This window comes from Fusarium sambucinum, chromosome IV, assembly GCF_050947815.1.
Source record: "Fusarium sambucinum isolate potato_lamoka chromosome IV, whole genome shotgun sequence".
Lineage (NCBI taxonomy): Eukaryota > Fungi > Ascomycota > Sordariomycetes > Hypocreales > Nectriaceae > Fusarium > Fusarium sambucinum.
This window is the reverse complement of record NC_139291.1, coordinates 8,139,049-8,150,710: the sequence shown is the minus strand read 5'-3', so window position 1 is coordinate 8,150,710 and position 11,662 is coordinate 8,139,049. Positions and strand designations below refer to the sequence as shown.

General features: G+C 44.3%; 1 protein-coding gene across 1 annotated transcript; it reads left to right on the top strand.

The window, feature by feature from the left end:
- Window positions 1-1,769: 1,769 nt before the first annotated feature.
- Window positions 1,770-5,369, top strand: FSST1_002627 (uncharacterized protein; the record flags this gene model as incomplete). Its single annotated transcript, XM_083228634.1, has 7 exons — window positions 1,770-2,065; window positions 2,117-2,583; window positions 2,635-3,598; window positions 3,648-4,350; window positions 4,399-4,857; window positions 4,908-5,027; window positions 5,076-5,369. The coding sequence occupies 7 exons, from the start codon at window positions 1,770-1,772 to the stop codon at window positions 5,367-5,369; spliced, it is 3,303 nt and encodes a 1,100-aa protein (XP_083092809.1).
- Window positions 5,370-11,662: the final 6,293 nt, after the last annotated feature.

Below are 11,662 nucleotides of genomic sequence, written 5' to 3'. Positions count from 1 at the left end.
GTTGGTGGAGACCGTCAAGCAGCATTCCACGCGTGTCTTCTGATATTCCACTTCGTTTAGACAATGCGCTTACGTCTACACTCAGCATTGAGATATTCTGTGAAGGTGTATCTCGCAATGAATAGGATATTGTCTCAAGATTCAGCTCGAACTAACTGCCTATAAACTGTTAATAACATTGACGATGTTACTATCTCAAATTGGTCATTGAGCTGTGCCTTGATGAGTACAGCAGACAAGAAGAATGTTAAACCACCAACTTAGGAATAACTGCTTACAAGGTGGTGTGTATTACAAGATTGTATTTATGCAGTGTCTCGTTTCTCAAGATTATTGTTTCAGTTTAGTGTAAGACAATTAGTATACGCGACAGAATGTGGTGATACCCCGCCCTAAATTCAGGAGCCATGTAACACAATACCAACAGCCCGGTACATGGCACCAATTCATTACATCTTATTGAATTCTCGATTAGATTGGATCATTGAGGTAGAGACCTTTGTATCAAAATCTAACTTATTATTATTCAGCAGTATGAATCTCAATCTCCATGATAATTTTACCAAGAAATAGGGATTTGTCATTTCCGTCTGCTAATTGCGTCGACTAAACGGCTTCGATAAAGTTTTCATCGCCTTTTTGTCTTGGAGTCGGTTATTGTAACTAATCACCAAGACCTTTGTATTTCAATTCCATGCACGCTCTCCAACTTTGCTGAAGCAGAGCTAAAAAGTAGATCACGCATGACTTATCTATTGGAATACAATAACGGTGACAAGTCTATTGAAGAAGCTGGTGGACAAACATCTGCGTCAGTCCATTGAGATGGAACAAATCAATCCATGTATTCAAGCGCATCAGAAGTTGATGACATGCGATTTGTCGTTCCACATATAGTACAGTGAAGAGAGGGCTTTACGAGTCATCGTTCCCCTTCTAAGAAACGGACGCTGACCCGTGGCGTTGAGCCAAGGATCCGCGCACGTGACTAGAATATCACCCAATCACGGTGCCACATTTCCTGCAACTCCTCCAGTTCATCTCCAAGTCTTTTGTGGCAACTTTGTAACGGTTGTGAATCGCAACAAGACTCTGACATCCTCATCTACCAGCCCCCGTGGCCTATCACTAATTAACATGTGTCGTGCTCGCTGTCTACCTCTTTTCGCAATCTGGCCTCCCGATTTCCCCTCTCTGAGTTGACTCTCGGCACTATTCCTATTCGAGGCATCGGTCAAATGAAGTAACCATTCACACTTGAACACCGTCGCGTAACATAAATGAATACGACAAGAACGTAACAGACAGAGCGAGACGTAATGCCTTGCAATTACTCTAGTGATAGTAGCGTCCATATCGCATGAGACTACGATATCCCTGACGAGGTTCTTTAGATGAAGGATCTGACCGGAGATGTCTTTGTAGGGTAGCATCAGTTCAGGACATCCGCACTCGCTAAGCGATGAACAATTGACCAATAACGGTGGTCAATTTATGTCCGCAATGACACGAATGCATACGTGAGTAAGAAGGGCCTTTTCACCGCAATATTACTGGAATGTCAGCATCCTCAATCAATCACAGACCGTGAAATTGTTGCACAACAGGAAAGCTGAGCAACCAAGACAAACTCATTCGTCTATGAATACGAGAGCCTCACCCATCTCTTTTTCTCCCAATTCCACACTCTCTTCCTCTTCATCACTGTCCGTCAGCCACCCAAATCTTTCGTTAAGACTCCAAGATAGCAACCCAGTTGAATTATCACCATGGGTTGGGCAGAGGATACAAAGCTTCTTGATCCTTACATCTTTGTCAAGTCGGACGATTTCTTCCAGGGTATTGACTCGGGTGCTACTCAAGTCAAGCGCCCTCGAACAATCACTTTCAATCAGAATGACCAACTTCTGGGTGATGGAAAGCCGAACCCTGCTTGCACCCACGGTCGCATTTTCCGCTTTGAAGACGGCTCTCTTCTCTTAATTCAGTTTATGAGACCCAAGGTTTGGCAAATCCGTTTCGACCCTAACAACCGAAGCGGTGAGGACTTTACCGACTTCAACACGTAAGCTACCAAAACCAATCGACTTGTCAGATGTCACTAATCGTCAAATAGCCGGACCATTATCAAGGACACTCTAGGTGGTCCAGGTGGTCTCATTCAGACCCTCGATGGTCTGGAGAACATCAAGTGGGGTGTTGAAATGGTCGAAGATCCTCAATACATCATCTTTCAGTCCGTCCTGAACCCCAACACCCCCAATCGACAAGTCCAATTGCAAATCTGGATACAACGAGATCCTTTCCAGATCATCGTCGTTCGCGTACTCGAAAGCAACCCGCCTGCCGAGAAACTCCCAGAGCTTCAGAGCGTCACCTCTGGAAGCTCTAAACAACTGGAGCTTCCTCGAACTGCGGGCGCACAGGCTACCATGATTTGGAAGACCCAACCCCGAGGTCTCCAGTATACCGAACGAGCTACAGTTCTGTCTATTGAGAAGTCAGTCACTGCGAACTTTATGGGTTTTGGTGAGCAGGGTGGGAAGAACTTGTTCAAGAAGAAGACCTACATGAACTACTTCAGTAAGTACAAATATCATTGACTTGGTGCTGGTGTAATACTAACATCTCCAGACTTTGACAACATGAGGTACCAGAACGTTTATGGAAAAGGACCTCACGATGATCGTGAACCTCTTTATCACTCAGAGCCATTCTGGATCGAGGTTGACTCCCACCCCGGATATCGATCACAGGTCTCCACATTCATTGACAATTATTCCCACATCTGTGTTGATGTAGGTGTCAAGGATACAGGTGCAATTCGCGTCGCGACGCGCTTCAACAGCTTTCGCGCTATCATGGTCGCTGCAGACAGCATGCAGGATCTCATCACTTCTTACACTTCCATTGTCGGAAAACCTCGTCTCAAGCCACGTTATGTTCTCGGCTATCACCAGGCCTGCTACGGCTACGACAGTCAGGAATCCGTACTCGAATCAGTCGCTGAGTATCGCAAGTGCGGCTTTCCAATTGATGGTATGCACATTGATGTAGACATGCAGGATGACTACCGTACATTTACTATTGACAAACGAGACAAGCACTTCCCCGATCCTGTTCAGATGTTCAAGACTCTGAGGGAGCAGGGTGTCAAGTGTAGCACCAACATTACTCCATACATCAATTCGGTTCCCAGTGACACCTACACAACTCTCAATGACGGTATAAAGGATGGACGCTTCATCAAAGATGACCGCGACGTTGATCCTTCGGCTCCGAACGTGTGGGACCAGCGTTATATGGGATGGTCCGTCGGAAATCAGATCTTCCTCAACCCCAACACGCAGAAACCTCCCTACTTCGAAGAAGACAAATCAAAGTTTGAAGACAACTTCAACAGTCAGAAGCCTTTCCATGGAGGTGTTTTCTATGGATGGGGAAATGGTCACCCTGGCCACTATCCCAACTTGAACAACAAGGACGTTCGAAGGTGGTGGGGTAAACAGTATCAGTATCTGTTTGAGTGTGGACTGGATTTCGTCTGGCAGGATATGACTGGACCTTGCATCGCTGAAGAGTACGGTGATATGAAAGGGTAAGTGAGGTCAACTTCAAGTTTCCAACGATACATCCACTAACGACAGCAGTCTCCCGTTCCGTCTCAACCTTGACTCGGATGGTTGGTCTCAAGACTCCACCAAGGCCACCCGCAAAAAGGCCATCGAGATCTGGTCACTCTACAGTTATAATCTGCACAAAGCCACTTATCACGGCTTGAACAACATCCACAAAGTCAGTCCAGCTCTCGAGTGGCGTGAGAACAGACGCAACTTCATCATTGGTCGCGGAAGTTTCGTCGGCAGTCATCGTTTCGCTGGTCTATGGACAGGTGACAACGCCTCTACATGGGAATTTCTTGATATCTCAGTCGCCCAGGTTCTTGCCCTTGGGATGTCGGGTATCACTATCTCCGGCCAAGATGTCGGTGGTTTCGAGTTTATCGACTCTGAGCGTGACTTTGCCAACCCTGAACTACTCATCCGCTGGTACTCTGCCTACTCGCTTCTTCCATGGTTTAGGAACCACTACACCAAGAGACGTGATTGGATTGATGGTCCGAGGAAAGGAACAATGAGGAAGGATGGTAAGCTATTCCAAGAGCCGTATGCGTACCAGAAGTATTACGAGGAGAACAGCTCGAGGTTCCAAGGACAGGAAGCGATGATCTACCGTGCTGTGCTTCCGGTCTGTCGTTACCTGATTCGACTGCGATACAGCTTGATGCAGCTGATGTATGATGCTATGTTTGAGAATATGGTTACTGGACTGCCAATCGCAAGAGCCATGGTAAGTCATATCCACTCTTGCACAAGATGTTGCTAATGTTCATTCCAGGTCATTACCGACGACATCGACCGAAGTCTCTTTAGTGCTGATGTGAGTTCACCCCTACCTCGAACCTGTACCTTGCTAACCAGTCAGAACCAAACCTTCACTCGCAGCCAGTACATGGTCCGCAACGATCTCCTCGTAGCACCAGCCTTGGTCCCCCAATCCAAGCGTCGCACCCGCAAGTTGTATCTCCCCTACCCAGACAAGTGGTACACCATGAACTTGCGACCCGATGAAGATCTTGGCGCTCCTCTGCTTGAACCTTCCAATGGTGGAAGCCGAATTGAGTATGACTGTCGCATCAGTGATCAGGATTCTCAACTGCCCTACATCACACCGATGTATATCCGTGAGGGCGCCATCATTCCTAAGATCAAAGTCCGGGACTACATCCCTGATCCTTCGCTTCCTGCACAGGATGCCAATCCGATTACTCTACATGTTTACCCTGGGAAGGATAACGTGAGTACAACTTGACGAGTCTGATATTAGTCTAAGCTGACGCTTGATAGACATATATCATGTACCTCGACGACGGTATCTCGCGAGACAGTGCTCCACTGGTTGGTCCCGGCCTCAAGGTCAGCGATGAGAAAGCAGCCAATAAATACTGCCAAGTCAATATCTCCCAGGTACGTTGCTATAACAATCAAACAACGTCTCTTACTAAATTTTCCAAGATCACTCGATCGTCTAATGAACAGACTGGAGTCAAGTTCAATCGTACCGTCACCATCAAGTCACCCTTCGACGGCTTCGGTGATCTCACCTCAATGATCGGAACAGAGTATACCCTCGCTCTCTGGCATGCGCCTTCAGTTGACATAAACACTACAAAGGTGGACTCTTCCAGCAGTAATGTCACTTCCAGGAGTGATACCGGATCTCGGGTTACTGTTGTCAATGTACCTGTTGCTGAAGCTCATAACGAGAAGGGTGTCAGTATTCAGATGACCTACGCCGAGGCCAAATAAGAGTTGGAATGGACGTATAGAGACTGTTCTATGATATGAGTGACATCAAGATGATGCTTATTGGTGAATTCCTTTGTTGTTTCCTTTTTATCTTACGGAGTTCATATTTTTCCTGGCATAGCCCGTGACCAACCAAATAGTAACCAGGTCAGATTTAGAAATATTCTTCAAAACTTATCATGTGTCTTTTAAACTCAACAAAAAAAGGAATGTTGTCCTAAACTAAGTGCGTGTGTTTGAACAAATCATTAGTACCCCGATTCTTAGACCTTTAAAGCCAATCTCTTCAAACTTACGTATGCTTTCGGCGTCTTTTGGTTAATGGTTGTTCACAATTTTCCAAGTCTAATAATGCCCTACAGAGAGTTTTAATGGGTAAAGTGTAGAGTAGTAACTTTATTTTGAAATATATAAACGCGCTGCCGTCTCTTCCTGTTTCTAAAACTTCTTCTTTCTTCACGTTCTTCCTATCACACATAGTTAACACCTGTCCATCAACAACGTCAACATGAACGATTTTCAAAAACGTCAACTTCACATCCTGTTCTCTGGTCTATTGACCAGTGATACGGAAAACACCATGTTATCTGCCGATGAAAAGAAAGTCATCAATAGACAGCAATGCCCGCTTTTACGTATTCCTCGCGAACTTCACCACATGATATTCGATTACCTCGACGCAATTGACAGCACGAGCCTCGGGCTCAGCTCAAACGAGTTATATCCAATCTACCGTCTACGCTTCAAAGTTCCCGTTTCACTTAACACACGCGGTGACGGGCCTATAGAAGGAATATGGGGGTGGACAAATCTCCGCAAGCATAAACGAAGTACTGCATTTTGCTTGAAATGCAACAGCCCAGTTTGTCTCTTGCACTACCATATCGAAAGTTGGTTTGGCGCAAAATGGCAATATTGCTATATTTGCAGGAGATTTGTGCGCAGGTCGAAGAATTATGACAGCGGTCGTATTCAATTGTGTAAATCACATTTCAAGCAATTTACGAACGATCGTCTTTGGTGCACGGAGGTTCTACGTCTGCAAATAGACGCTCATGGCGATCCCCACAGCTTTTTGAGGCATTCATTGGATTTGTCTGACGAGTTGTGGAAAGCAACAAATGTACCAGATGTATTAGATGTATTAGAACACAAGAGACAGAGGATCGAATTATCTGATTCTAATGGTAGATAATTAAAACTCATGGCTTTCAAGGTTTATAATTAATGCTTCTTACCTATTAACTCTTATTGAGACATCCAACGTCGAAATTAAATATTTGTTACCTAAACACAGTCTCGCAGCTGCAACATGCTTCCTGTCGACACATTGCATGTATCAATGTCTTGAAGAACTACAATTAAGAATTGAACTGATGCCTTGGGTTTTGCCAAGTCACTTTCCAATTTCCCTTCAAAGATATTTGCAAATGATAGCCGCCAAAGATTGTCCGACCTTTACAGCATTCATTGCATTGCGAATCTGTAGGATACGTAGAGATGTTATAATAGAATAACAGTGCTCTTTGGGACGGATATGCTATTAAATAGGGGAAGAAATGATGAAGTGCATTTGTTCTGATACAAGCATTAATTCAGGCTTCTTTGGTTTTGTGCAGCTAACGATGAATTCCTCAGATAAACATAAATTCCTGAACCATAAACTTCCATTCTGAACTAAGAGTCACGCTCGCCAAGGCATCAGGAAATAAGCTTCTCTGACACATATAAATATCTCTCTGCTCCGCACCTAACTCCAACCTTTTCGTACTTCACCACCGTCTTCCAATACAGATTCCCAAACCAACTCAATACCAGCAACTGGAAAGACGTTCAACCCAACACCGCAAGAGCCACTACTCTACTCTGTTCCAGCAATTATGAATACTGCAGCCTCAGACGGCACTGCCCTTGTCATCGGCAATCCACCGCAGCCGATTTTAAATCTCCCAGCCGAGCTACACAATATGATATTTAATCAGCTCCACCCATTCGATATCGTCTGCTTTGGACTTGCCTCGAAACAGTTCTACCCCATCTATCGCCAACGCTTCCCGGACTCACTACCACTGAACAAACTCGGCATTGGGCCATTCGCCGTAGACACGAGAGACTGGGAACATATATCCCCTAATCGCCCACATTACTTCATATGTCAGATTTGTGGCCCCAATTTCTGCGTTCTTTGGTACCATATTCGACAATTTCTGCGTCTAGGTGTAGAAAGAAGATACTGCTACGTATGCCGAAAGGTCTTTTGTGTTTCTGAAAGGGAAACGAAAGTGAAATACGGTCCACACTTGAAAGGGTTATGCAATCGACACAAGAAGAAGGAACGCGAGCGCGTTGAACGGGAATATGAGAAACTGAACCTGAGATATTGTGGTAATGATTGAGCAAGCAGTTGGGTATTCGTTAGTATGGCTATATAAGTCGTCATTCTTCGAAGTCAAAGGCGTGGGAAGAGACTAAGAGCAGCACCTGTTTTTCGAAATAAACCCTGGAGAATCTCATCATTTCCGAGGAAGGAATTCCAGTCCTATCTATCAAATGATATTATGTACATTCCATGTGGAAATGATATTTCTCATTGTCATCCTCAGATTCCGAATATTCATGTTTCGTTTCACGATCTCCCGTCCATGCCGAGCATTTCAAACTCTTCAAAGGTACGTCCTAGTCCTATGTTCCAAGAATGGAAATTATTAACCATTCCAAATGGTTGTGTAGCACATGGTACGGAATGAACATCAGGGTTAGGCGACCTATGTTTGTGAAGATGATTGTCTACAGCATTAAACTTCAAGACAGACAAAGACTTAGCAGAAGAGACAAATATGACAAGGATGGCAGGTCCGAAACAGGAATAGATTTTCATCTTCACTAATGGGATAATATGTCACCGTGGAGGACCAGAGCAACACGTGTCTAGATACCCATTTCCAGTCGTTCATCAACAGTAGATATCCATCGTCTACATTATATAAAATCTTTAAACTCAAGCGCTAGAAATACGGCATAATATAAACAGACATATTGTAATTGCATTGTGCTATTACTAAAACAAGAAAGGACGCCAGCTGTAGTCTCACTTGTCAACTCTGTGTAAGGTTAAAACTTCAACAACTATTTGTATGATCCAAGTAAAACAAATGTCCTTGAGATGCAAAACTGTTTGCTGAATGATGGAATAACCTTTCAAGAACACAAATTGAGGATCTTGTTCACCATGAACTAAGACGATCCACTTGAATCGAGTGCATGCAGAATCCATGCACCACCCCTGCACGACGCACGCAACGTTGCGTCCTGATTGCGTTTTCGCTGCAAAGATGGTGCAGCCAATCAAATCGAACATGAATGTCATTCTATCTGCGGGATGAAAATGATTGACCAATATCGAACCTTTCTATTGGATGTAGTGAAGAAAATGATGACATTTGGACCGTGGCCGGTTGTCTGTGAGTTAGCGGCAGGTGAACTGCCAGTATATTGTAGGTCCGTCAATCCGGTAGCTTTGACCGCTGGAAGTCCACAAGTGCCATGTAATTGAAATGTTCAATACGAAATTGATTCATTGTTCTGAGAATCAGTAGCCCAACGACTTGCACGATACTTGCATATGTAACGTAGTGGCAACGCAGGTTACTTGCAGCGCTGGAATCCCCCTGGTCATTTCACTTCCAGAAGTGGGGAAAGTAACGATTAAGGTTTGCACGGTCCAGCTCATCTCATTCCAATCACTACGATGCCAAGAAAGCTGCATCGCCTGTGTATCGCAACAACTTATCATCTTTCAAAAGAAACCTATACATGTCGAATGTTCGATAAGTTTTCGATGGGGACCGTCAGGTTTGGAAATGAGACAAAGCACAAGAGCCATCGTCGTCTCACATGTTTACAAGACATGGATCTGCACATTTGTACTGAGACCATTTCAGTTATTCTCTTTTTCAATTCGTGACGTCTCGAAGTGTGGCTATCACACTGTTTTTGAGTTTCAGGGTCAACTCTTGCTGCTATATCAGGTATGGATCCACATATCTCAGTCGTTTTATTTCTGCCTCATTCGTCTTGGGCAAGATTGTTCACGTGTCTAATGATAATAGATTGGGCGCTATCGATTACAGCACCCATAGATCCGTTCACGATTTTCAAGGCTATCTCGTTGTTGTCGGCAGAAGCGGAAGTAGTCCTCACGAGAAAGAAAGGCCTGCTAATTCTATGCAACGATGCGAACGTCTAAACAACAGTATACCAACGAATAGCACTGCGAATGGTCGTGGTGTCATTTATATGGCCGGCTTCCAGAAGGCCTTGTTCGGAGAAAATGTCCATGTACGAATCCATGCTCTTGTCTATGTACGTGTTCACCTTGACGTGGATATCGGGTCTTGGGCTATGTGTCTTAAGCTACTTGTCGAACTCGTAGCAGATTGTCAATAAAAGCCCACAGTAGTAGGACATGCCTTCTCACAGCCCCATTAGACTGAGTACCGATGACGTTGTTGTATCTTATGCAAAGGAATTGGATTAGATACCTATTCAGACCGTATTGGAATGTAGATACAGGATCAGATTATTGCACGAGTCTGCGAATGTTTCGATATAGAGGCTCAAGATCGTTACCGCTTGGTGAGAGCATTCGTATATGTAGTGGAGCCCTTTCACATTTTGTATAATACCTCGGAAACCTACACGACTAGGACCGGGAGATTTCAAGTACCCGTTTTTACATTTGATGTTAATGGGCCCGTTGAACGTCCTAATCTTCTCGATGTTTTGTTTAGCATGTTGTTGTCCAGCATATGCCGGTCCTTGGTCAACTATTTGTACGAAGGGCACATGAAACGGCCAACGGTATTGATTCCAACGCTACACTCGGGCTCATATTTAAGTGCTCTTATCAGTATCCATGACTCAGGATCTGCTGCGTCGTGCGTCACTCATTACATGTAAGTGTCTCGTAAATATGCATTGTTCATATAGTAATATATTTGTTACCGTTCCAGTAGAATTAAGTAATATGGGTAGCCACCACTACATTTGTAGCTTAATTCTAAGAAGATGGGAAACTCGACGTTAAAATGATAACTTAAAGACTTTTTCTATGGTGTTTTTGAAAAGCTCCTCTGTTTCCAACGTGGCCAGACGGCATTTTAATATGCGGCCTCGTCCGCTCAATACCTGATGACTACATGGCTTTGTTTAAGTACTGCAACTGTTCGTCGATTGGGCACGCGGTCACCATCTCAGGATACCCAGTGTTCGTGAATTAAAGCAATGAGCACGTCTCCAGGGTTCCAGATGAATCCTGAAAGTATATAATCTCAACAACTAAGTCGTGTCCTTACAGGAACTTGTTAGATCGAATCTTATGTGACTTCGACATCGTTAGTCTCGCCTGCACAATATCGACATGATAGGTACGGCGTACAGATGCCCAGCTGCTACTATAGCTCTTGACTTATGTCTCATTTCTACCATCTACAGTTACTCTCCCTTTAATTCATCTTGGTCTTTATATTATGTGGGTCTAGTCTATGAGTTACAGAGAATTGCACTACATGGGTAAAAGTTGATATTGACCATATGAATCAGGAAGAGGACTCTGCCCGTCGAGACGAAAGTATCTTCTTCTCCAAAACGATCAATGAGGCCGCATACATCCGAACTACCGGAAAGTATCAAGGGTTTGTCGAGCCATTCATTCCATGTCTAGACGAATCAGCACTATTTGCTTAATTGCCTGCCAACACTTATGATAATTGCTGGCAAGAGAAATGAAGTAATATTCGCTCTTGAGTTACCTTTACTCATCTTACCGCCGCCCCATATGCCTATTCTTTTCTTCTTCCTGCCATAACGCCCAAGCTTCCTAATTAACCTTTAGCCAGGATGAGGACAGAGGCTCTTAGAACACTTGATATGACGGCTTATTATCATTGATGGGACTGAGACACAGTGGGAGATGAATGACGGAGAGTACAACGAAGTATTGAAATGCCATGGTACGAGAGGAGCAACTGAGAGTACCCCGGATGGATTCTAGTTATATACAGTGACAAACCGATCGTTTACACGAGAGTCGACAAAAATGAGGATTACGAAATCTTGAACGTTGACAAGATAGATTGGTATGGAGCTTAGCTTATACGCCGAGGGTGATCTGACCTTACAAGTATGTCATGCGTGTACGTAGGAACCGTCAACAGCGACATGATGTTTCAACAATGCGTCATTAGTTGTGTCATGAAGGGAGGATAATGGCATAGTTTCAATCACGATCGGCC